This window comes from Coregonus clupeaformis, chromosome 24, assembly GCF_020615455.1.
Source record: "Coregonus clupeaformis isolate EN_2021a chromosome 24, ASM2061545v1, whole genome shotgun sequence".
In the NCBI taxonomy this organism is placed as follows: Eukaryota; Metazoa; Chordata; class Actinopteri; order Salmoniformes; family Salmonidae; genus Coregonus; species Coregonus clupeaformis.
This window is the reverse complement of record NC_059215.1, coordinates 10,397,290-10,423,872: the sequence shown is the minus strand read 5'-3', so window position 1 is coordinate 10,423,872 and position 26,583 is coordinate 10,397,290. Positions and strand designations below refer to the sequence as shown.

General features: G+C 40.9%; 1 protein-coding gene across 1 annotated transcript; it reads right to left on the bottom strand.

The window, feature by feature from the left end:
* Nucleotides 1-1,114: 1,114 nt before the first annotated feature.
* On the bottom strand, nucleotides 1,115-17,959 carry plp2b (proteolipid protein 2b). Its single transcript, XM_041845857.2, has 5 exons — nucleotides 17,660-17,959; nucleotides 2,774-2,929; nucleotides 2,470-2,568; nucleotides 2,208-2,304; nucleotides 1,115-1,283 (listed from the first exon to the last, which is right to left on the bottom strand). Exons 1-5 carry the CDS (start codon nucleotides 17,753-17,755, stop codon nucleotides 1,270-1,272), a joined length of 462 nt encoding a protein of 153 aa, XP_041701791.1. The 5' UTR covers nucleotides 17,756-17,959; the 3' UTR covers nucleotides 1,115-1,269.
* Between the last annotated feature and the right edge of the window lie 8,624 nt (nucleotides 17,960-26,583).

Genomic DNA, 26,583 nt, shown 5'->3' with positions numbered 1-26,583 from the left:
CTATGCACTGAGTGTACAAAACATTACGAACACCTGCTCTTTCCATGACATAGACTGACCAGGTGAATCCAGGGGAAAGCTATGATCCCTTATTGATGTAACTTGTTAAATCCACTTCATCAGTGTAGATGAAGGGTAGGAGACAGGTTTAAGAAGGATTTATAAGCCTTGAGACAATTGAGACATGGATTGTGTATGTGTGCCATTCAGAGTGTGAATGGGCAAGACAAAATATTTAAATGCCTTTGAACGGGGTATGGTAGTAGATGCCAGGTGCACCGGTTTAAGTGTGTCAAGAACTGCAATGCTGCTGGGTTTTTCATGCTCAACAGTTTCCTGTGTGTATCAAGAATGGTCCACCACCCAAAGGACATCCAGCCAATGTGACACAACTGTGGGAAGCATTGGAGTCAACATGGGGCCAGCATCCCTGTGGAAAGCTTTCGACACCTTGTAGAGTCCATGCACCGACAAATTGAGGCAGTTCTGAGGGCAAAAGGAGGTGCAATGAAATATTAGGAAGGTGTTCCTAATGTTTTGTACACTCAGTGTAGGTAGCAAAATCACTGGTCACAAGGAGAACATTGACTAAGTGCCGGCTAAATTTGACCAGCACAATTTGAATATATTAGTGATAATACGGAGAGGGCTATGCCGCTGAGGTGAAATGTTGATGACGCAGAAAGATAGAATGCCGTTTGTAGTAATTTGTACCAAAACTGCAAAGGTAAACAGCTGATGTTACATTATGATGTTATATTAATCTGAGCACCTCTATGAATGTAATGCTACAATCTCATTACTAATACAAACCAACCTTTTAGTAGTGGATGTAATACAAACAACAGACATCTTTTGACACATTAATTAATTAGATCAGAAAACAAATTATGTATGAAAACTGACCAAAGCTTTTCACCTCCTTGTGCTGCATAATATTTACATCTTTCCCTTTTCGGTAGATGGTAGAATTGTACACCGAGACTGGAATAATGCTTCTCAAGGGAATCCCTCCTGAAATTGACATGATTCTTTTGAACATGCAGATCTCAATGCAGTGTAACATTCTCCTCTGGGTCAGCTATAGATGTACTGTAGATGTTTCTCTCTTCTGACCCTAACATTGGTTAATTTCTGCTGTTAATCTCTTCGTTTGAGCATCAAACTTCCTTCCAACCTGCTCCACTTCTTTCTCTCTTCATTGTCGACTCCTCCTGCACAAACTTCATTTTTCTTTCACTGGCTAAATTGGGGTATAGCTTTGAGTGCTTAAACTCTGTCGTCTGTAAACAAAGCAGGGAATAGAACAAATACAATTAGGTGAGAAAATGTCAGTCAGAACTGTAGTTGGGTCGTTCCACGAAATGAGTGACTTCTGAGTCCCTTTGATATTTTAAGTAAAAACTGTGCACCAATATTGCATTTTAAAAGCCTGTATTATTCAATGAAGTGCTCTTTAATATAGACCACATGGATAATTCAATAAATCTGAATAAAGCCTTGCTAAAGTGCCAATATTCAGCAACGTGGTTTAGGTTGGCACCCTCTGTGACTTTTAGGAAGATTTTAATCCACTTAACCCCAACATTTCTCCAAGTTTCCACCATCATTGTAAAGCCCTAGTTATTTTGTTGCTTTGACAAAGTCATTTCTGAAGATGATTATTTATTTAATGTGATTAGTGATTCATTTACGTCTGTCCCTCATTTTAAGGTCAACCCTGTTATGTTAACTTAACTCTACTCTTTTTGTCAATTTTCTGGTGTTTTGTGGTGGAAATCTGAGCGGGTCAAGCATAACACATCCACCCTGTTACCCATATATAGACAGGATAGAAATGTAAAAAAATAAATAAAAATAAATGTGAAGCTTGCATTGCCCCTCCCTGTTTCACACAACAAGCTTCCATTTCCCCTGTCAAAAGGAGATTTATGGCTGATTTTAAGATGAAATTGTAAACCCTGTTACGGTCACCCCTGTTACTTTATTTGGCAGTTAATAGGCACTTACTACAGTCATTTTTATTGATTTAACCTTTTGCGTGTTTTTTATGAAGTTGAACATGTGCTCTTTATGACAGAATGTTAAAATTAGGTGAAATCAAAGTTTTTTTATTTTTTATTACCAAATTACTCTTCTCAAAAGGCACCGAATTCTTGGAACGACCCAGTTCATAGCAAAGCTGCAGCCTTATCTAAATCACCCACCAGTGGACGCTGCTGTGTGCTGCCTGGTGCTCTTGAGAACCAGAAAGATGGTGTAGGCATCATAGGCAAACAGGATCCCAGCCAGCAGGCCAAACACCTAAGGGAATGGAATAACTTTTAATCTAAACGTAATCTAAGCGCCAAGTTCTACTTTTCAGTGATTACTTGGTCTGAAGTATTGGAGAGCTGAAGAACTAGGCATTTTGAGATGCTCTAGTTTGTTTCTATTAAAAATCTCAGGGTGGTTAGACATTTTACTCACCCCTCCTGCAATACGGGCGCCGTCCCCTGCTCCACCAATCACACAGATCAGAGAGGTGATAAGGTACAGGGCTGCACCAATAGTAGCACGGATAAAATCCTGAGAGGAGGAGACCAACATTAGTGAATGATTGTCCTATAGGCGCTTGGAAAGTCCTCGTGTCACTGTTTGTTTTTATGAATGTATCTTTAATTTGTGTGCTTCTCTTTCTCTCTCTCTGTGTGTGTATGTGTGTGTGTGTCTCTAAGTATGTGTGTCTAGGTGTGTGTGTGTGCGTTTGTGTAAACATATATACTGTACTCACACTCCAGACCCAGTTGACCACATGGAAGGACTTGTCCATTTCCATCATGAAGACACCAAAGAAGATGCTGGCGAACACCATCTCACAGATGGCCACGGCAGAATAACCTCCATACAATGACGCAGCATAGCAGATTAGGATGATAAAACTGATGAGCTGAAAGAAAAGGACAGAAAATTAATTTTGGGAAAAGGTAGAGTGAGAGAAAGAGGAGAAAAAAACAGCCTGCATGAAAATATTCAGTGTAAAATGTTAATAAAGATACTTAGAAAATGCTAAATCTGTAGGGCAAAAATTGGTTTTTGTTCAATGAATCTGTAGCCTAATTGCTTGAACTTGGGATGTTGTTCATAGCATTTCCTTTTTAGGAAATGACTGCTACGTATCCCAGAATCCTTGGGGAACGTCTCGCTGTAGTTTACAACAAACTAACAATTAGGCTCCAAATTCCTCCCTTTCCTTTGAATTAGCAGTTCAGGTTGAATGACGTGATTAAAACTCATCCCAGACAGCAGATCAGCAGTGATAGCAACAGTCATCTCAGAGTCATTTCCAACACATGAAGGCGGTATGACGGTTGACTTAAGACCATATTTTATCCATGATAGCCTTCTACTCCAAGACCCAGTCTGAGTGAGACCAGGGGGCAGCACTGTCAAATGGGCAGACACCCTAACTGCCATGTCACACACTAACACTAGCATCTCACACCTCAAACAGGACACAATATACACAGCCTATATGGGGTTAAAGACCCTGTGGTGACGCAACAAAGTACACAAACAACAGAGGCTGTCACAAAACACACACAACAACAACAAACATAGTAGCCAACATAGCCAATCAGTTTAGAAGCATATATCACACTGAGTAAGACCCCCAGTGTTGGGATTGATCATTTTTATCCTAAACATTTGGATGTATTTCTTTAACATGTTGCTTTAATTTTATCTACAGAGGGGTCTGTACCAAGTCAAGAATGAATTTTTCCATCAGATAAAAAAATTCAGCTGGCATTCCCTTCAGTCCATTCCAGTGAAATAGGGTCAGTGTGGAGAGCACATAAACTTGGACAGCCCACAGTGTAGCAGCAACACCAGCCCTTACTGAATCTCTCTATTGTAGCTGCTGTTGAGTTAGGATTCTGGGTGGGTAGATGTATTTAAATACAACCACAGGCAGGTTTTGAAAGAATGGTCACGTTTCATGGTGTCACATGACATCACAAAGCCTTTGTGAGGATGACAAAGATGTTACTAACTTAGATGTTCAGGGAAGATATTGGAGTTTGTCAACTTTGCTTGCAATTGCATAGCTACCCTTTTTTCATTAATTTGAGGGATACTGCATGATTTGGTATGTATCATTTACAAAATGATACATGTAAAGAGGGTAGGTTAGATTATTTGGGCCTTAGTCTTTTAATCAAACACTGTGTAAAAAAATTTAATGTAAAAACAAATCAAATTCATGCTGCCAAATCACCTCAACTACAATCCATTGTGTAGCACCAAGGAATATGTCATGAGTTGGCCACAGAGCAGTAAGCAAAGCTAGGGCAAACCCAGTGAAAAGCGTGGTAGTAGCCTACAGATGATGCAATAAACTGCCCCCCCACACGCATCAGTGCTTCATGTGTTCCAGAGACTGGCACGAGCTGCCTCTGTGCACTTATGGGGTGGCCGGGGCGAGGGGCCTACACAATGAGGCTCTATTCTATTCTGGCCTCAGCCGGCTGCTCGAAGGGGAACCGGCTAATGAAGAGGCCTTCACACGGAGAAACACCCACTATCCAAAAGCCCTTCACAACAAAAAAGGGCCTGCGATGTTGACACCTCACTGTTACACCACAGGAAAAACTGCTCAGTTTCTGACCAGACTGAAGACCCAGATGGAATTACATTTACATTTTAGTCATTTAGCAGACGCTCTTATCCAGAGCGACTTACAGTTAGTGAGTGCATACATTTTTTATTTTTTATTTTTTTCATACTGGCCCCCCGTGGGAATCGAACCCACAACCCTGGCGTTGCAAATGCCATGCTCTACCAACTGAGCTACATCCCTGCTGGCCATTCCCTCCCCTACCCTGGACGACGCTGGGCCAATTGTGCGCCGCCCCATGGGTCTCCCGGTCACGGCCAGCTACGACAGAGCCTGGATCAGAGAGGCTTGCATTGCCCCTCCCTGTTCTGATGTTCAGTCCTCCATACACTGACTATGGAAAATGACTAACATTTTGTCAATGACTACAGTCAATACATGAACAAACTAAAAACAGGAACAGAGTGGCAACCAAAAACAAAGAGAGATGTAAATATACACAATCTCTCTCACACACAAAGAAATGCCAGGAATAGTTAAACTGCTGTTTCAATGGAACTAGCTTTTCTGAATAGTATGGGGATGAGGCAAAATACAATTTCTAAGTACAGTTATAAGAACAGAACAAGCTACTGCAATGCCTGCATCACTCAGCTTACATGGAAGCGATTGCTCATTATCCAGGGAGAGTCACACTGACTGTGTTTCACTTTGACATTAGCTAGCTATCACAGAAGCATGTTCAAAAACAATGAACCACTGAACTAATTAATGGTTTGCGCTACAAAAGTAAAAAGCATATCAAACATTCTTCGTCCCAATGAAGTTTCCATGTGAGAATTGCCAGAACAATCTGAGATACCAAAAATATTTTCGGCCTATGCTGGCATGGAATCGCCCTTTTGGAGTATGGCTTCCATAGGCCCATTTAAGTTCAGAAGCAATGTACCATAGTGTCAGAGTGTCAATCTTATACAGTACATGGGGTTACTATGAAACATTGGGCGAGAAAATTAGAGAATTAGTATTTCCCAACTGATTAATGATGGTAGGAGTTGTCTTCCTGTGTATCTCACATCACATGATCCTTCTCTCCCTGCTGGAGTATTCTTTGCTCTGTATGAACTACAGTATGTAAACTGTCTGAGACACCTACTATCTCTCGTCCTGTGACTTTCATACTTTCTCCCAGGCTGTTGTGATGTTCCACAGGGGGGTCATCCACCTGACCTGGGTCTCCAGTGAGGTGTGAAACTATCCTTGAATGCCAAGCCAGGTCATGTAGAGTTGCAAGCAAAGCGATTCCTGCATTCCTTGTCCCAGGCTGCAGGAACCTCACACATCCTCGGTAATTTCCATTACCTCTGCAAAGCACTGACTCTTAACGTGTGGTGAAACACTGACCTCCGGGATCTGAGTCTAGGAATTCCCTTGCTGGAATAAACTCTACAATTGAAGTGTTTCATTCCAAAACGCTATATACACTACATGACCAAAAGTATGTGGACACCTGCTCGTTGAACATCTCATTCCAAAATCATGGGCATTAATATGGAGTTGGTCCCCACTTTGCTGCTATAACAGCCTCCACTCTTCTGGGAAGGCTTTCCACTAGATGTTGGAACATTGCTGCGGGGACTTGCTTCTATTCAGCCACAAGAGCATTAGTGAGGTCGGGCACTGATGTTGGGCGATTAGGCCTGGCTCGCAGTCAGCATTCCAATTCATCCCAAAGGTGTTCATCCGCCAAACCCAGATTTGTCCGTCTGACTGCCAGATGGTGAAGCGTGATTCATCACTCTAGAGAACGCGTTTCCACTGCTCTAGAGTCCAATGGCGGTGAGCTTTACACCACTCCAGCCGACGCTTAGCATTGCGCATGGTGATCTTAGGCTTGTGTGCAGCTACTCGGCCATAGAAACCCATTTCATGAAGCTCCCGACGAACAGTTCTTGTGCTGACGTTGCTTCCAGAGGCAGTTTGGAACTTGGTAGTGAGTGTTGTAAACGAGGACAAACGATTTGTACGCACTACGTGCTTCAGCACTAGATGTTTCCACTTCACTATAACAGCACTTACAGTTGACCGGGCCAGCTCTCGCAGGGCAGAAATTTGAAGAACGGATTTGTTGGAAAGGTGGCATCCTATGACGGTGCCGCATTTAAAGTCACTGAGCTCTTCAGTAAGGCCATTCTACCACCAATGTTTGTCTATGGAGATTACATTGCTGTGTGCTCGATTTTATACACCATTCAGCAATGGGTGTGGCTGAAATAGCTGAATCCACTAATTTGAAGGGGAGTCCACATACTTTTGTATATATAGTTTATCTATTTTCAGAAATGTTGGTAAATTAGCATTTATTGTTTAAATAACTTATGAAAGAGATTGGTGTGTTCTCACCACCTAATCATGGCATGGGGTTGTTCAATGATAGATTTCAAACAAATGCATGTCTATCACTTGATGGTTTCATTTCAGAGAGACAAATAATCATGTTTTGCTGCAAAATGCTATACAGTGAGGGAAAAAAGTATTTGATCCCCTGCTGATTTTGTACATTTGCCCACTGACAAAGACATGATCAGTCTATACTTTAAATGGTAGGTTTATTTGAACAGTGAGAAACAGAATAACAACAAAAAAATCCAGAAAAACGCATGTCAAAAATGTTATGAATTGATTTGCATTTTAATGAGGGAAATAAGTATTTGACCCCTCTGCAAAACATGACTTAGTACTTGGTGGCAAAACCCTTGTTGGCAATCACAAAGGTCAGACGTTTCTTGTAGTTGGCCACCAGGTTTGCACACATCTAAGGAGGGATTTTGTCCCACTCCTCTTTGCAGATCTTCTCCAAGTCATTAAGGTTTTGAGCCTGACGTTTGTCAACTCGAACCTTCAGCTCCCTCCACAGATTTTCTATGGGATTAAGGTCTGGAGACTGGCTAGGCCACTCCAGGACCTTAATGTGCTTCTTCTTGAGCCACTCCTTTGTTGCCTTGGCCATGTGTTTTGGGTCATTGTCATGCTGGAATACCCATCCACGACCCATTTTCAATGCCCTGGCGGAGGGAAGGAGGTTCTCACCCGAGATTTGATGGTATATGGCCCCGTCCATCGTCCCTTTGATGCAGTGAAGTTGTCCTGTCCCCTTAGCAGAAAAACACCCCCAAAGCATAATGTTTCCACCTCCATGTTTGACGGTTGGGATGGTGTTCTTGGGGTCATAGGCAGCATTCCTCCTCCTCCAAACAAGGCGAGTTGAGTTGTTGACAAAGACCTCGATTTTGGTCTCATCTGACCACAACACTTTCACCCAGTTCTCCTCTGAATCATTCAGATGTTCATTGGCAAACTTCAGACGGCCCTGTATATGTGCTTTCTTGAGCAAGGGGACCTTGCGGGCGCTGCAGGATTTCAGTCCTTCACGGCGTAGTGTGTTACCAATTGTTTTCTTGGTGACTATGGTCCCAGCTGCCTTGAGATCATTGACAAGATCCTCCCGTATAGTTCTGGGCTGATTCCTCACCGTTCTCATGATCATTGCAACTCCACGAGGTGAGATCTTGCATGGAGCCCCAGGCCGAGGGAGATTGACAGTTATTTTGTGTTTCTTCCATTTGCGAATAATCGCACCAACTGTTGTCACCTTCTCACCAAGCTGCTTGGCAATGGTCTTGTAGCCCATTCCAGCCTTGTGTAGGTCTACAATCTTGTCCCTGACATCCTTGGAGAGCTCTTTGGTCTTGGCCATGGTGGAGAGTTTGGAATCTGATTGATTGATTGCTTCTGTGGACAGGTGTCTTTTATATACAGTGGGGAAAATAAGTATTTAGTCAGCCACCAATTGTGCAAGTTCTCCCACTTAAAAAGATGAGAGAGGCTTGTAATTTTCATCATAGGTACACGTCAACTATGACAGACAAAATGAGAAGAAAAAAAATCAAGAAAATCACATTGTAGGATTTTTTATGAATTTATTTGCAAATTATGGTGGAAAATAAGTATTTGGTCAATAACAAAAGTTTCTCAATACTTTGTTATATACCCTTTGTTGGCAATGACACAGGTCAAATGTTTTCTGTAAGTCTTCACAAGGTTTTCACACACTGTTGCTGGTATTTTGGCCCATTCCTCCATGCAGATCTCCTCTAGAGCAGTGATGTTTTGGGGCTGTCGCTGGGCAACACGGACTTTCAACTCCCTCCAAAGATTTTCTATGGGGTTGAGATCTGGAGACTGGCTAGGCCACTCCAGGACCTTGAAATGCTTCTTACGAAGCCACTCCTTCGTTGCCCGGGCGGTGTGATTGGGATCATTGTCATGCTGAAAGACCCAGCCACGTTTCATCTTCAATGCCCTTGCTGATGGAAGGAGGTTTTCACTCAAAATCTCACGATACATGGCCCCATTCATTCTTTCCTTTACACGGATCAGTCGTCCTGGTCCCTTTGCAAAAAACAGCCCCAAAGCATGATGTTTCCACCCCCATGCTTCACAGTAGGTATGGTGTTCTTTGGATGCAACTCAGCATTCTTTGTCCTCCAAACACGACGAGTTGAGTTTTTACCAAAAAGTTCTATTTTGGTTTCATCTGACCATATGACATTCTCCCAATCCTCTTCTGGATCATCCAAATGCACTCTAGCAAACTTCAGACGGGCCTGGACATGTACTGGCTCAAGCAGGGGGCCACGTCTTGCACTGCAGGATTTGAGTCCCTGGCGGCGTAGTGTGTTACTGATGGTAGGCTTTGTTGTTACTTTGGTCCCAGCTCTCTGCAGGTCATTCACTAGGTCCCCCTGTGTGGTTCTGGGATTTTTGCTCACCGTTCTTGTGATCATTTTGACCCCACGGGGTGAGATCTTGCGTGGAGCCCCAGATCGAGGGAGATTATCAGTGGTCTTGTATGTCTTCCATTTCCTAATAATTGCTCCCACAGTTGATTTCTTCAAACCAAGCTGCTTACCTATTGCAGATTCAGTCTTCCCAGCCTGGTGCAGGTCTACAATTTTGTTTCTGGTGTCCTTTGACAGCTCTTTGGTATTGGCCATAGTGGAGTTTGGAGTGTGACTGTTTGAGGTTGTGGACAGGTGTCTTTTATACTGATAACAAGTTCAAACAGGTGCCATTAATACAGGTAACGAGTGGAGGACAGAGGAGCCTCTTAAAGAAGAAGTTACAGGTCTGTGAGAGCCAGAAATCTTGCTTGTTTGTAGGTGACCAAATACTTATTTTCCACCATAATTTGCAAATAAATTCATTAAAAATCCTACAATGTGATTTTCTGGATTTTTTTCTCTCAATTTGTCTGTCATAGTTGACGTGTACCTATGATGAGAATTACAGGCACCTCTCACAATTGGTGGCTGACTAAATACTTTTTTTTCCCCACTGTAAGTAACAAACTGAGATTAGGAGCACTCCCTTTAAGAGTGTGCTCCTAATCTCAGCTCGTTACCTGTATAAAAGACACCTGGGAGCCAGAAATCTTTCTGATTGAGAGGGGGTCAAATATTTATTTCCCTCATTAAAATGCAAATCAATTTATAAAATTTTTGACGTGCGTTTTTCTGGATTTTTTTGTTGTTATTCTGTCTCTCACTGTTCAAATAAACCTAACATTAAAATTATAGACTGATCATTTCTTTGTCAATGGGCAAACGTACAAAATCAGCAGGGGATCAAATACTTTTTTCCCTCACTGTATATCCGCCTTACTCTCAGAGAAATAAGTAGCACTGCTAGGATTTACACAGTCAAATAACAACATTTTAAATAAAGAACTGTACAAATGATACCTTTGTGACATCAATATGTAACAATATTTTTGTAATGAATTAATACAGTAATATGAGATCTGTATGTAAAATATTGACACAGTTAGTCCATTCATTTTAAGATCGCTAGGTGAGACAACCACATAACAGTCAAATATACAGGATACAAACATTCCTTTCCAGCTAAACAATGGATATATAGTGTTTTGCAACAAAACCCATTTTAATGGAGATCTAAAATCTCTGAACTAAAAATCTGAGAACAGTAATATTTTACACACACATGAAGGTACCCATAAGCAATCATTTGTGAGGAAAAAACACAAATATGAAAAATTGGTGGATATAGCGTTTTGGAAAGAAACTCTTCCATTCTAGAACTAGAACTCGCTAGAATTCTATTCTGTTCTATTCTATGAGAAAGCTCAGTCGGTGAGTTACCACCTCTTTTAGAACAGAACACCTATCATCCCCAATACTGCTTATCTTTACAAAAGGAGAGATTCATCAGTGCTGATTTCTTAGGGCAATGAAAACACTGAGCAACAAGATAGGCAATCAGTATGCATGCAGCAACTCCACCAGAGTAGTGGGATGGCCCTCTCCAATGCACTTACACATGGGTAACAAAGCCCCCAGAGGACACTTACTACCCTACAATACCCCTCATGGATGTAGATCACATAGAAGGGGTCTACTGTGTACAAAAACCCTACAGAGAAGCTGTATGACCTGCTTGAAGTTATTCATGTCTATTCCTGGAGTTCCTTTACATACGCTACCGTTCAAACGTTTGGGGTCACTTAGAAATGTCCTTGTTTTCCAAAGACAATCACTTTTTTTGTCCATTAAAATAACATCAAATTGATCAGAAATACAGTGTAGACATTGTTAATGTTGTAAATGGCTATTGTAGCTGGAAACAACTGATTTTTTATGGAATATCTACATAGGCGTACAGAGGCCCATTATCAGCAAACATCAGTCCTGTGTTCCAATGGCACGTTGTGTTTGCTAATCCAAGTTTAATTATTTTAAAAGGCTAATTGATCATTAGAAAAACCTTTTGCAATTATGTTAGCACAGCTGAAAACTGTTGTGCTGATTAAAGAAACAATACAACTGGCCTTCTTGAGACTAGTTGAGTATCTGGAGCATCAGCAATTGTGGGTTCGATTACAGGCTCAAAATGGCCAGAAACAAAGAACTTTCTTCTGAAACTCGTCAGTCTATTCTTGTTCTGAGAAATGAAGGCTATTCCATGCGAGAAATTGCCAAGAAACTGAAGACACTGTGTACTACTCCCTTCACAGAACAGCGCAAACTGGTTCTAACCAGAATAGAAAGAGGAGTGGGAGGCCCCGGTGCACAACTGAGCAAGAGGACAAATACATTAGTGTCTAGTTTGAGAAACAGACGCCTCACAGGTCCTCAACTGGCAGCTTCATTAAATAGTACTCGCAAAACACCAGTCTCAACGTCAACAGTGAAGAGGCGACTCAGGAATGCTGACCTAGGCAGAGTTGCAAAGAAAAAGTCCAGTGTCTGTGTTCTTATGCCCATCTTAATCTTTTATTTTTATTGGCCAGTCTGAGATATGGCTTTTTCTTTGCAACTCTGCCTAGAAGGTCAGCATCCCAGAGTCGCCTATTCACTGTTGACGTGAAGTAGAGGTAAAGAAAAACATGCGCAGAATGAGATTCAGATCTTCAGCTCTGGGGAAAAGTGATGCAGGGGGGCGGGGCAGCCTCGTCTTAATTTATAAAGTCAACCTCAATGTGACTTGGATTCAAAAGGAATATTGTCGAGACAGGTGCAAAAAATATGGTGGAAGGAAAAGCTCTCTAGCCCATATACTAATCCGATGCGTTTTAACTTTAGTAGTACATGTAAGAATCAAGTTAGCTACTTAGAGGTACCAGTCGAGGCATACCAGTCGAGGTATATCAAACCTTTTTTGATATACTCAGAAGACCGTTATTAGCATGTTTTAACCACTCCTATGTAAATCTGATTTATTTATTACTGAAACAGGATACAAGTGGAAAATATAAAGATCCAGTCCATTAAAAAATTGGAAGCCCCTTACACTTCAGTGTTGTGATGCAAAAATTCTAGCAAAATGTATAGCGCATAGAATTAAAAAGGTATTGTCGGACATTATTCATTCTAATCAGACTGTTTTTTTACATGGACGATACATTGGAGATAATATAAGGCAAGTACTGGAAACAATAGAACACTATGAAAAATCAGGGAAACCAGGCCTGCTATTCATAGCAGACTTTGAAAAGGCATTTGATAAAGTATGACGGGTTTATATATAAATGCCTGGAGCATTTCAATTTTGGAGAATCTCTTATAAAATGGGTTAAAATCATGTATAGTAACCCTAGGTGTAAAATAGTCAATAATGGCTATTTCTCCAAAAGTTTTAAACTGTCAAGAGGAGTGAAACAAGGTTGTACACTATTGGCATATCTATTTATTATGGCCATCGAAATGTTAGCTATTAAAATCAGAGCCAACAATAATATCAAGGGATTAGAAATCCAGGGCTTAAAAACAAAGGTGTCATTGTACACTGATGATTCATGTTTTCTTTTAAATCCACAACTTGAATCCCTCCACAGCCTCATAGAGGATCTAGATACATTTTCTAACCTCTCTGGATTACATCCAAATTATGATAAATGCACTATATTCCGTATTGGATCACAAAAAAATACAATTTTTACATTACCATATAGTTTACCAATAAAATGGTCTGATGGTGATGTGGATGTACTCGGAATACATATCCCAAATGAAAAAAATGATCTCACTCCAATACATTTTAATAGAAAGTTTGCAAAAATAGATAAGATCTTGCTACCATGGAAAGGTAAATACCTGTCAATTTGTGGAAAAATCACCCTGATTAACTCTTTAGTATTATCCCAGTTGACCTATTTGCTTATGGTCTAGCCTACGCCTAGCGAACAGTTTTTTAAATTATATGAGAAAAAAATATTCCATTTTATTTGGAACGGCAAGCCAGACAAAATTAAACGGGCCTATTTATATAATGAATATGAATTCGGGGGACAGAAATGATTAAATATTAAAGCATTAGACCTATCACTAAAAGCTTCAGTAATACAAAAGTTATACTTAAATCCGAACTGGTTCTCTAGCAAATTAGTACGATTGTCTCACCCAATGTTCAAGAATGGCCTTTTTCCCTTTATTCAGATTACAACCTCTCACTTTCAGTTATTTGAAAAGGAAATAATCTCCCAAATATCACTATTTCTAAAACGAGCCATAGAAAGTTGGTTGCAATTTCAATTTAATCCTCCAGAAACGACAGAACAAATAATGCAACAAATATTGTGGTTAAACTCAAATATACTAATTGATTAAAAAAAACATTTTTTGAAAAAATGTTTTTAAAAGGTATAATCTTCGTAAATGATATCATAGGTAGGACTGGTGGAGTTATGTCGCACATGCAGCTAACAAAAACATATGGAAATGTCTGCTCTATCCAAAATTACAACCAAATAATTGCAGCATTACCACAAAAATGGAAGAGGAAAGTGGAAGGGGGAAAAAGTAAGAACATAATTGGTTAAAGAAAATTGTGATAAATATAAAAGTATACCAGTTTCATTTAAAGACCAAAGGATTGACAGCTGTCCCATATAGATTGCAAAATAGTCGGGAAGAGATTTTTGATGTACCGATTCCATGGCATAGTGTTAATGAACTGATACGCAAAACGACGCTGGATTCAAAACTTAGAATTTTTTTATTGAAATTATTATACAAAATTCTTGCTACCAATAGAATGTTATTTATATGGGGGATACAATCTTCCCAGCTTTGCAGATTTTGCTGCGAAGAGACAATCATTACATCATTTGTTTTGGTACTGTCCATTTGTAGCTTGTTTTTGGACACAGGTCCAGGAATGGCTAAAGGATTGCAATATTTACCTGGAGCTAACCCTGCAGATAGCACAACTGGGTGATCTGAAAAGTCATAGTCAATCGATCAATAATATAATAATGCTTTTAGCAAAAAAGTTTATTTTCAATTTACAATCTGTAGAAACAATGAGAATAGAAGGGTTCAGAACTTTTGTGAAACATCACAGTACAGTTGAAAAATATATGGCAAATAGAAATCCAATATGGATGGTGTTAAGAGATAGATGGGTGGTGTTGAATGGAGTTGAAGGATGGGACTAATAACAACTAACAACAACTAATAACAACAAGATAACTAATGTAAAGCATACTGTGTCCATAATACAGTGGGGGGAAAAAGTATTTAGTCAGCCACCAATTGTGCAAGTTCTCCCACTTAAAAAGATGAGAGGTGCCTGTAATTCTCATCATAGGTACACGTCAACGATGACAGACAAATTGAGAGAAAAAAATCCAGGAAATCACATTGTAGGATTTTTAATGAATTTATTTGCAAATTATGGTGGAAAATAAGTATTTGGTCACCTACAAACAAGCAAGATTTCTGGCTCTCACAGAACTGTAACTTCTTCTTTAAGAGGCTCCTCTGTCCTCCACTCGTTACCTGTATTAATGGCACCTGTTTGAACTTGTTATCAGTATAAAAGACACCTGTCCACAACCTCAAACAGTCACACTCCAAACTCCACTATGGCCAAGACCAAAGAGCTGTCAAAGGACACCAGAAACAAAATTGTAGACCTGCACCAGGCTGGGAAGACTGAATCTGCAATAGGTAAGCAGCTTGGTTTGAAGAAATCAACTGTGGGAGCAATTATTAGGAAATGGAAGACATACAAGACCACTGATAATCTCCCTCGATCTGGGGCTCCACGCAAGATCTCACCCCGTGGGGTCAAAATGATCACAAGAACGGTGAGCAAAAATCCCAGAACCACACGGGGGGACCTAGTGAATGACCTGCAGAGAGCTGGGACCAAAGTAACAAAGCCTACCATCAGTAACACACTACGCCGCCAGGGACTCAAATCCTGCAGTGCCAGACGTGTCCCCCTGCTTAAGCCAGTACATGTCCAGGCCCGTCTGAAGTTTGCTAGAGTGCATTTGGATGATCCAGAAGAGGATTGGGAGAATGTCATATGGTCAGATAAAAACTCAACTCGTCGTGTTTGGAGGACAAAGAATGCTGAGTTGCATCCAAAGATGTGAAGCATGGGGGTGGAAACATCATGCTTTGGGGCTGTTTTTCTGCAAAGGGACCAGGACGACTGATCCGTGTAAAGGAAAGAATGAATGGGGCCATGTATCGTGAGATTTTGAGTGAAAACCTTCCATCAGCAAGGGCATTGAAGATGAAACGTGGCTGGGTCTTTCAGCATGACAATGATCCCAAACACACCGCCCGGGCAACGAAGGAGTGGCTTCGTAAGAAGCATTTCAAGGTCCTGGAGTGGCCTAGCCAGTCTCCAGATCTCAACCCCATAGAAAATCTTTGGAGGGAGTTGAAAGTCCATGTTGCCCAGCGACAGCCCCAAAACATCACTGCTCTAGAGGAGATCTGCATGGAGGAATGGGCCAAAATACCAGCAACAGTGTGTGAAAACCTTGTGAAGACTTACAGAAAACGGTTGACCTGTGTCATTGCCAACAAAGGGTATATAACAAAGTATTGAGAAACTTTTGTTATTGACCAAATACTTATTTTCCACCATAATTTGCAAATAAATTCATTAATAATCCTACAATGTGATTTTCTGGATTTCTTTTCTCATTTTGTCTGTCATAGTTGACGTGTACCTATGATGAAAATTACAGGCCTCTCTCATCTTTTTAAGTGGGAGAACTTGCACAATTGGTGGCTGACTAAATACTTTTTTCCCCCACTGTATGTATGTATATGTATATATATTATTATATATATATATATATATATATATATATATATTATTATTTTTTTGCGAGAGAAAAAAACATATGGGGGATTGGAAGTGATGCAGACAATTACATTGATGGAAGTTACAATCTATCTGCAATATTAAAGCTGATCTACCCCCTAAAAAAATAAAAAATAATAAAAAAAAGTTAGCTAACTAGACAATTTTTTCCCTGTTAGCTAGTGATAGCTAGTGATAGTGATGCATAAACTAGGCCTATTTGAAACATCATCATCTCCTGACCACATTTTTACCTGCCAAATTTAGTAGCATGAAAACCCCCCAAAAGCTTGAAAACCCCATTACATTATTTTTTTACTGAACATAATTCATGATAGTTTTTATGTTATTTTAGTTAGTTTTGGGGTCAAAGATAATCATTTCAGTATAGTTTTAGTTTTTTAGATGGGTTTGTTAATGATTTTATTTCTGTTTTTTATTTTTTTTAATCACGATTAGTTTTCGTTAATAATTTACTATAATAACCTTGCTACATAACGGAACATTAATGAGAGCAACATCAAAGAGAATGAGTTTTACACATTTACTGCCTACAGCTAGGTAGTAAATGTGTAAAGCTTCGGCATACCAACTCCTTATCAATCTTAAGGAGAGGTCGGTCATCATTTCATAATAATATAATATAATATGCCATTTAGCAGACGGTTTTATCCAAAGCGACTTACAGTCATGTGTGCATACATTTTTATGTACTTTATTTCATGACTGTCACACATAATCATAACTATATCCTGTAGCATGTCACCCTATGTACACTCTGATTTTCAACCTAAACTGTCAGCATTTGACTGTTGGGTGCCAAATGAGGGGAGCTTCAAGCACACCACCACATTAGAAGTGACAGGTGGAAGCTCTTAACCCTTGGCCCACAAACCCAGCCCTTGGCCTGGCCCCTACCTCCAAGACCACATGGTTCTCATTCCAGGTCCAGTTCCTCTAAATCCACACAACTGGGTAAAATATTTTAAAAGGCCCCATTCATTATCATGCTATGATCAAATCATTGGAATACCATCATGGAAATACTCACAGATCTGTATTGCAGAAACAGCTGTAGGTAAATGAACTACACCTACATAGCCTATTCAGTTGTGATCTAAGATACATTTTTGTAAAGTAGTAGGTTTACTTATTGCTTAATATAGGCCTAAGCTAACGTCATGAATGCAAACCATGCAAACCTAAAGTAGTATGTAATCATAACAATGATATATTCGAGGAAATTATATTATATTTCTACAACAGACCTTTCATTCATAGTTTGGAAACTCCTAAATAGCAGTACGTTTAGGTTACAGCAGTAGTCTACTCTTTGTGTGAGGCTATAAGAGTAAATGGAAACAAACGTACTATTTCTGCAGCAAGAATAGTTCCTTTTCGGGTCTTCACGTAGCCCTTCAGCTTCTCCAGGCAGCCTGCAGCGACACTGGCCTCTGTATCAGCCATAACGAAATTAAATGTATAGTTTACCAGCTAATTATAACGGCTGAATATTGCAATGTTGCAGAACTCAACGAAGACAAGTTTTCTTCTCTCCAATTTGCCACTCCTTCGAATCGGTCAGTAATGGCAACTTCCTTGATTTAGCAAAACTAGAGAACAAAATAGGAAGGAGGGAGTAAAGACGGGCAATGGGGCGTTGGCTTGAATTTTTCTCTAGAGATTTAGGTGGGGAAGGGTAAGGGGAGGGGGGGCTGTTGGCGCACAGAGGTGGGTTTGCTCCAACTGTTGATTCATAACTGTTTCTCTGTTTCTATGATTAATTTATGGAAGTTATTTATCGTTCATGAACATTATAGCCATCAGTAATATGTTTTCTCAAGTTCAGTGGGCAGAAACTAACCGAAAGCATTAGACCTATCCTATGCAGTTGTTGTGTGACAAGCCTCTATTTGCTTTGGCAACAGTGTCGACTATGTTCTTGACAACTAACTAGAACTGCCTACTGGTAGTCTGGTGCTGTTGGGCACATACGGGAAACCCCTTCTTAGCGCGCAGCTTTCTCATCCAGAGGGTGTGAGCAGTTGTTTTTAGAGCAAACAAGATTGAGAACAGCTGCCCACGGCTATGCATGACACATGACCTTTTTGTAAAATGTGTTGTTTCATTTACTTTGCTCTATGCAGAATACAATAGAATATGAATAGAATAGAACAGAACTGTGTTGTTAATTGATTGTTCATTAGAGGGGCAATCTTAGTGGTGTAGTGGAGGGTATACGCAGGTATACGCCGTATACCCACTTATTTTTCAGTAGGCATTGCGCATACTCACTTAATCCCAACTGATACGTATCAAAGTAGTGTAGTGAACGTATACGCCCTATCAATTAATAGGGCTGATGGAACAGATCAGAATGTTTAGCTTAAAATGTTGATAAACTATTATTTCTTCACATTTTAGGCGCAGCAATGTATTTACATTACATTTTAGTCATTTAGCAGACGCTCTTATCCAGAGCGACTTACAGGAGCAATTAGGGTTAAGTGCCTTGCTCAAGGGCACATCGACAGATTTTTCACCTAGTCGGCTCGGGGGTTAGAACCAGCGACCTTTCGGTTACTGGCACAACGCTCTTAACCACTAAGCTACCTGCCGACCTGTACACACGGCAGTAGGCGGTTTCATGGACAGAGATGGAAATATCCATTAGAAAGACGGGGGATTTAAAGATGCAACAACTATCATGGGTTGCTAATATGATAAGGATAATGCCTTTGGCTGCTAGCCAAGGAAAAAACGTTTAAAGAAAATCAATAGAACAAGAGAACACATATGAGTAAGTCTTTATAAAAATAATTGCAATGTAAGACATGAAGCAAGGTAAGACAAATAATTAAGGAACAGGAAAAATATAGAGATGCTAATGATAGGCCTAACCGTCTTCTGGTAGATGGAAAGGCTTTGCCAAAAACCTTCTCTATTAAATGTTAACTAGCTACAAAGTAGCCCATGCCTACCTGTCAGAATGATATTGTGGTGGTGACAGCAGTGCTGAGATGCTGTGTTGACAAGGAATCCACTGACACTGTACTTGATTATAACTTTTATTACATCAAAGATTTCAGCATCAATTTACAGATTTCTGGAGAGCAACTAACCCAATCTCAAATATAATCACTCTCTCATCCCTTTGTTCAAACATGGTATATATCCTATGTAACACAAAATGGCGTGTTTTGAATAGACCAATCCCTGGCCTCCCCATATCCCCCTGTCCACTGTTTTAGGGGGCCCCTATAGTAACACTTTCCAGATGTTTCAGCACAGCAGAGCAAAGTTCATTTAACCAACAATATGAAAACCTCAGCCAAAGCTATAAATGTTCAGATACTACAATATCATGATGATTATTTGCATCAATCCAGTGGCCATTTATTTTGCAAACTACATCTCATGTGCTACAGAAACACTGCTAATCAAACAATAGTGCTAGATGCCTGCAAACTTGAATTAAAGGGTAACTACTGTCAAAAATAAAAATGTCTTAGAATTTTCCCAGACCTCGAAAGTGGTCTCCTGACGTGGTTTAAGCATTGTTATGGACTTTGAACATACCATTTTGTTGTTGTTCTGTAAAAAAAAAAAAAAAGTGTGATGAATGAATGGCGCCAGAGAAGATGGCTGCCGTTTTACAGCCCTCTAACCAATTGTACTATTATGTGTGTTTTTTTTGCGTTATTTGTAATTTATTCTGCACATAATGTTTCTGCCACCGTCTCTTATGACCAAAAATAGCTTCTGGATATCAGGACAGCGATTACTCACCTCGTATTGGACAAAGATTTTTTCTTCAACGAGTCAGACGCGAAGGATATCCTACAGACACCCAACAAGGCCCAAATCCCCGTCATTCGCATGAGAAAGAGACATCGTGGACGTAGGTCGGGGTGCCTTGTAAGGATCCGACGGCGAGCGAGTAAACTGCCTCTTCCATCAATCCTATTAGCCAATGTTCAATCATTTGAAAATAAATTGGACGACCTAAAATTAAGGTTATCCTACCAACGGGACATTAAAAACTGTAATATCTTATGTTTCACCGAGTCGTGGTTGAACGACGACATGGACAACATACAGCTGGTGGGATATACGCTACATCGGCAGGATAGAACGGCTGACTCCGGTAAGACAAGGGGTGGCGGTCTGTGTATATTTGTAAACAACAGCTGGTGCATAAAATCTAATACTAAGGAAGTCTCAAGGTTTTGCTCGCCTGAGGTAGAGTATCTCGTGATAAGCTATAGACCACACTATTTACCAAGAGAGTTTTCATCTATATTTTTCGTAACTGTCTATTTACCACCACAAACCGATGCTGGCACTAAGATTGCACTCAATGAGCTGTATAAGGCCATAAGTAAACAGGAAAATGCTCATCCAGAGGCAGCGCTCCTAGTGGCCAGGCACTTTAATGCAGGGAAACTTAAATCCATTCTATCTAATTTCTACCAGCATGTTAAATGTGCAACCAGAGGAAAAAAACCTCTAGACCACCTTTACTCCACACACAGAGATGCGTACAAAGCTCTCCCTCACCCTCCATTTGGCAAATCTGACCATAACTCTATCCTCCTGATTCCTGCTTATAAGCAAAAACTAAAGCAGGAAGCACCAGTGACTCGGTTAATAAGGAAGTGGTCAGATTAACGCAGATGCTAAGCTACAGGACTGTTTTGCTAGCACAGACTGGAATATGTTCCGGGATTCTTCCGATAGCATTGAGGAGTACACCACATCAGTCACTGGCTTCATCAATAAGTGCATCAATGATGTCGTCCCCACAGGGACTGTACGTACATACCCCAACCAGAAGCCATGGATTACAGGCAACATCCGCACTGAGCTAAAGGGTAGAGCTGCCGCTTTCAAGGAGCGGGACTCTAACCCGGACACCTATAAGAAATCCCGCTATGCCCTCCGACGAACCATCAAACAGGCAAAGAGTCAATACATGACTAAGATTGAATCGTACTACACCGGCTCCGACGCTCGTCGGATGTGGCAGGTCTTGAAAACTATTACAGACTACAAAGGGAAGCACAGCCGTCAGCTACCCAGTGACACAAGCCTACCAGGAGAGCTAAATCACTTCTATGCTTGCTTCGAGGCAAGCAACACTGAAGCATGCATGAGAGCATCAGCTGTTCCGGATGACTATGTGATCACGCTCTCCGTAGCCGATGTGAGTAAGACTTTTAAGCAGGTCAACATTCACAAGGCCGCAAGGCCAGACGGATTACCAGGACGTGAACTCCGAGCATGCGCTGACCAACTGGCAAGTGTCTTCACTGACATTTTCAACATGTCCCTGACTGAGTCTGTAATACCAACATGTTTCAAGCAGACCACCATAGTCCCTGTGCCCAAGAACACTAAGATAACCTGCTTAAATGACTACCGACCCGTAGCACTCACGTCTGTAGCCATGAAGTGCTTTGAAAAGCTGGTCATGGCTCACATCAACACCATTATCCCAGAAACCCTAGACCCACTCCAATTTGCATACTGCCCCAACAGATCCACAGATGATGCAATCTCTATTGCACTCCACACTGCTCTTTCCCACCTGGACAAGAGGAACACCTACGTGAGAATGCTATTCATTGACTACAGCTCAGCGTTCAACACCATAGTGCCCTCAAAGCTCATCACTAAGCTAACGACCCTGGGACTAAACACCTCCCTCTGCAACTGGATCCTGGACTTCCTGACGGGCTGCCCCCAGGTGGTAAGGGTAGGTAACAACACATCTGCCACGATGATCCTCAACACGGGGGCCCATCAGGGGTGCGTGCTCTGTCCCCTCCTGTACTCCCTGTTCACCCATGACTGCATGACCAGGCACGACTCCAACACCACCATTAAGTTTGCCGACGACACAACAGTGGTAGGCCTGATCACCGACAACGATGAGACAGCCTATAGGGAGGAGGTCAGAGACCTGGCCGTGTGGTGCCAGGATAACAACCTCTCCCTCAACGTGATCAAGACAAAGGAGATGATTGTGGACTACAGGAAAAAAAGGGGACTGAGCACGCTCCCATTCTCATCGACGGGGCTGTAGTGGAACAGGTTGAGAGCTTCAAGTTCCTTGGTGTCCACATCACCAACAAACTATCATGGTCCAAACACACCAAGACAGTCGTGAAGAGGGCACGACAAAGCCTATTCCCACTCAGGAGACTGAAAAGATTTGGCAAAAAGTTATACAGCTGCACCATCGAGAGCATCCTGACTGGTTGCATCACCGCCTGGTATGGCAACTGCTCGGCGTCCGACCGCAAGGCACTACAGAGGGTAGTGCGTACAGCCCAGTACATCACTGGGGCCAAGCTTCCTGCCATCCAGGACCTCTATACCAGGCGGTGTCAGAGGAAGGCCCTAAAAATTATCAAAGACTCCAGCCACCCTTGTCATAGACTGTTCTCATAGACTGGTACCGGAGCACCAAGTCTAGGTCCAAAAGGCTTCTTAACAGCTTCTACCCCCAAACCATAAGACTCCTGAACAGCTAATCATGGCTACCCGGACTATTTACATTGCCCCCCCCACCCCACCCCAACCCCCTCTTTTACGCTGCTGCTACTCTGTTTATTATTTATGCATAGTCACTTTAACTCTAACCACATGTACATATTACCTCGACTAACCGGTGCCCCCGCACATTGACTCTGTACCGCCTGTATATAGCTTCCCTACTGTTATTTTATTTTACTGCTGCTCTTAAATTATTTTATTTTAATATTTTTTACTTATCTATTTTTTACTTAACACGTTTAAAAAATTTTTTTACTGCATTGTTGGTTAAGGGTGTCTACACCTGTTGTATTCGGCACATGTGGAAATAGAATTTGATTTGATTTGACATAGATTGCTGGAGAAATGTAACCACTCTCAAATTCATAGATGGGGCTATGGATGCAACGACTGACCATCCATGAGATCAAAATGATTGTTTTAACCATGCTTTTAAGCTATACAGTGTTTGTTTACAATTATGTTGTTTACAAACAGTGGACTAAAACAATAAGCTTATATTTTGTGTTCTGATAGGGTTAGACCAGGGGTGTCAAACGTACGGCCCGTGGGCCGGATCAGGCCCGCAAACGGGTTTAATCCGGCCCGCGAGATGATTTTGAAAAAAAAAAAGATTAAAAAAATAAAAATAATTGTAAAGCATAAAAATGCGCTTCAATTTTTCTATAAAATAAACTGCTGTTCCAATTGCGTCCACTGGATGGCGCAATAGCAATTGTGTTAAGCAAGCAAACTGTTTATACCGGGGCAGAGCAAGTAGGTCAAGCACGTGCAGCCAATGAGCTACTTTGTTTTGCCCGCGATATTTATTACGGCTTCTACTTTTAACATTATGTGCTTTGGCACCCTCATTGCCCCAATATGTCTCTGTCAAAAAAGAGAAAAGTGGACGCAGAGTGCAGAGTGTTCCAAGAAAAATGGTCATCCTATTGAATCACGGAATTGAATGGGAAAGCTGTATGTTTGGTGTGTTCAGAGCATGTTGCAGTGCTGAAAGAATATAACCTTCGTCGCCACTATGTGAGTCTTCATGCCGACAAATATGACAACTTTCAAGGACAGCGGAGATGAGAGAAGGTGAATGAACTGTTGGCGGGTCTGAAGAAACAGCAGTCTGTGTTTACTCACAGCCGAGACATCAGTGACGCTGCAGTGAAAGCTAGCTACCTCATTGCTAATGAAATCGCAGTGGCTTCAAAACCATTTAGTGAGGGTGAATTTGTAAAAACATGCATGATGAAGGCAGCGGAGATTGTGTGCCCTGAAAAGCGGCAGGCTTTTGCAAATATCAGCCTGACAAGAAACACAGTTGCAGACAGGATTTCCGATCTTTCAGTGGATTTGGACAGCCAGTTGAAGCAAAAAGTAAAGTCATTTATTGCGTTTTCGGTTGCAATTGATGAAAGCACGGACATTACAGATGTTGCACAACTGGCCATTTTTTCATCCGCGGAGTTGATGACACATTGACCGTCACCGAGGAGTTCGTGGAGTTGGTGCCGATGACAGATACAACGACAGCAGCTGATATTTTTACCGCACTCGTCGGCGCGCTGGACAGGGTCGGAGTGGACTGGTCCCGCGCTGTCAGCCTGGCTACAGATGGTGCGCCCTCAATGATAGGGAAAAAAGCAGGCGTTGTGACAAAGTTCAGAGAGAAAGTGCAATCTGCAAATGGAGGATGTGATTTTTTGACTTTTCACTGTATTTTGCACCAGGAGGCTTTGTGTTGCAAGTCATTAAAGATGGATAACGTCATGAAGGTGGTCATCCAAACTGTTAATTTCATCCGATCCAGAAGCCTGAATCACCGTCAGTTTGACAGCCTTCTCAGAGAGAAAGACCACATCTATGGCCTGCCATACCACACTGAGGTAAGATGGTTAAGCCGAGGTGCTGTGCTGAGGCGTTTCTTTGATTTACGAGAAGAAATTGAACAGTTCATGGAAGAAAAGGGCAAACCAGTGTTAGAATTTCATTCCGCAGAATGGATGCCGGACCTTGCATTTATGGTGGATGTTACAGAGCACCTGAATAACTTGAACAAACAGCTGCAAGGGCGCAACAAAGTTGTCACGCAGTATTATGACAGCATACGTTCTTTCAAGTTGAAGCTGTCATTGTGGGAGACGCAACTTGCCGGTGGTGATGCAGCTCACTTCCCCTGTCTGAAAAATGTGTGCGCGACCCAACATGTGGCAGACATGAAGCGGTTCAAAGCTATTGTTTTTAATTGATTTTATTTTATTTGTATATTTAACCTATTCTTGACTCTGTGGTTCTTGCACTTGTTTGGGGAACAGGATTTCATTATTTGTATCTACATTTCTGCCTGAGAAATGACACCCTGATATAGTTCTGTGATCTGTGATATACTTCTGTGAATCACTGAGGCATTGTGTGTTTGTGTGTTCTTTGTCCTCAGAACTTTCAAATAACTTGAGGTGTTTTATGATTAATAGTGATGTTGTGCTTTTGGACACTGTCCTCAGGCTCCAGCTTTATGTTTATATGTTGATGTGCTATTGTTTTTAATTGATTTTATTTTATTTGTATATTTAACCTATTCTTGACTCTGTGGTTCTTGCACTTGTTTGGGGAACAGGATTTCATTATTTTTATCTACATTTCTGCCTGAGAAATGACACCCTGATATAGTTCTGTGATCTGTGAAACAGTTCTGTTAATCACTGAGGCATTGTTTGTTTGTGTGTTCTTTTTCTTTAGAATTTTCAAATAAACTTGACGTGTTTTGTGATTAATAGTGATGTTGTGCTTGTACTATTTTGGACACACTGTCCTCAGGCTCCAGCTTTATGTTGTATGTTGATCGTATTAAAACAAAGAAAACAATCTGAAGTTGTTGTTTTTAAGTTATATATATCATGATTTTTCCGGTCCGGCCCACTTGGGAATAGATTTTCCTCCATGTGGCCCCTGAGCTAAAATGAGTTTGACACCCCTGGGTTAGACAGTTGAATTAAGCTCACTAGGCACTTATAAGTTGTACTCGTCAAGAGAAAAACGGGTATACTGTATGTCATTAATTTAAAAGTACAAAAATTGATGTATCAATCACAGATTGCCACTTTAAAGGATTTGAAGATTTTTGAATCATATTAAAACGCTTTGAATATTTTACAAACCCTGATAATGAAAAAGCATTCGATGCATTACAACAGTAGCATTCTGGAAAACAGCGATATCATGCCATCATGTGGCAAAGCAGCAGGACTACATGTGGCAATAATAGAAGTTGGTGATCAGCCCAGTTCTGATCTTTATTTCACTAATTTATCTTTTGACCAATCAGATCAGCTCTGAAAAAGATCTGATGTGAAACGAACTGATGTGATTGGTCAACAGACCAATTAGTGGAAAAAAGACCACAATTGGGCTGCCTGTCTAAATGCAGCCCATGTAGCCTAGTAGTAGGCATACCTTATACCCTCAGACAGTGAATCCCGCAGTGACCTCACGGCGCTACTGAACATCAATCAGTAAATAGTACAGCATAAACAATGCATATGATCTACAAGGTTAGAGAAGACATTTAACCTTCAACAGAATAATTTCAAGTTTATTTGATTTTGTTTCACATGGATTCCATAAAATAAGAATACTATAGAATTCTGGAGAATCTTGGATATTTTTTTCTCTGAATTGTAATAGTCATTATCATAAATACTAATAAGAATACATCATACACAATAAATACAACTATCCAAAGGCGT

What these genes read in the sequence shown, in the direction of transcription:
- plp2b (XM_041845857.2), bottom strand. Translation starts at nt 17,755, where the DNA reads ATGGCTGATACAGAGGCCAGTGTCGCTGCAGGCTGCCTGGAGAAGCTG. An exon ending in CTATTCTTGCTGCAGAAATA is followed by an intron (nt 2,930 to 17,659) that starts GTACGTTTGTTT and finishes CTTTTCTTTCAG; the next exon opens with CTCATCAGTTTTATCATCCT. An exon ending in TGGTCAACTGGGTCTGGAGT is followed by an intron (nt 2,569 to 2,773) that starts GTGAGTACAGTA and finishes TCCTCCTCTCAG; the next exon opens with GATTTTATCCGTGCTACTAT.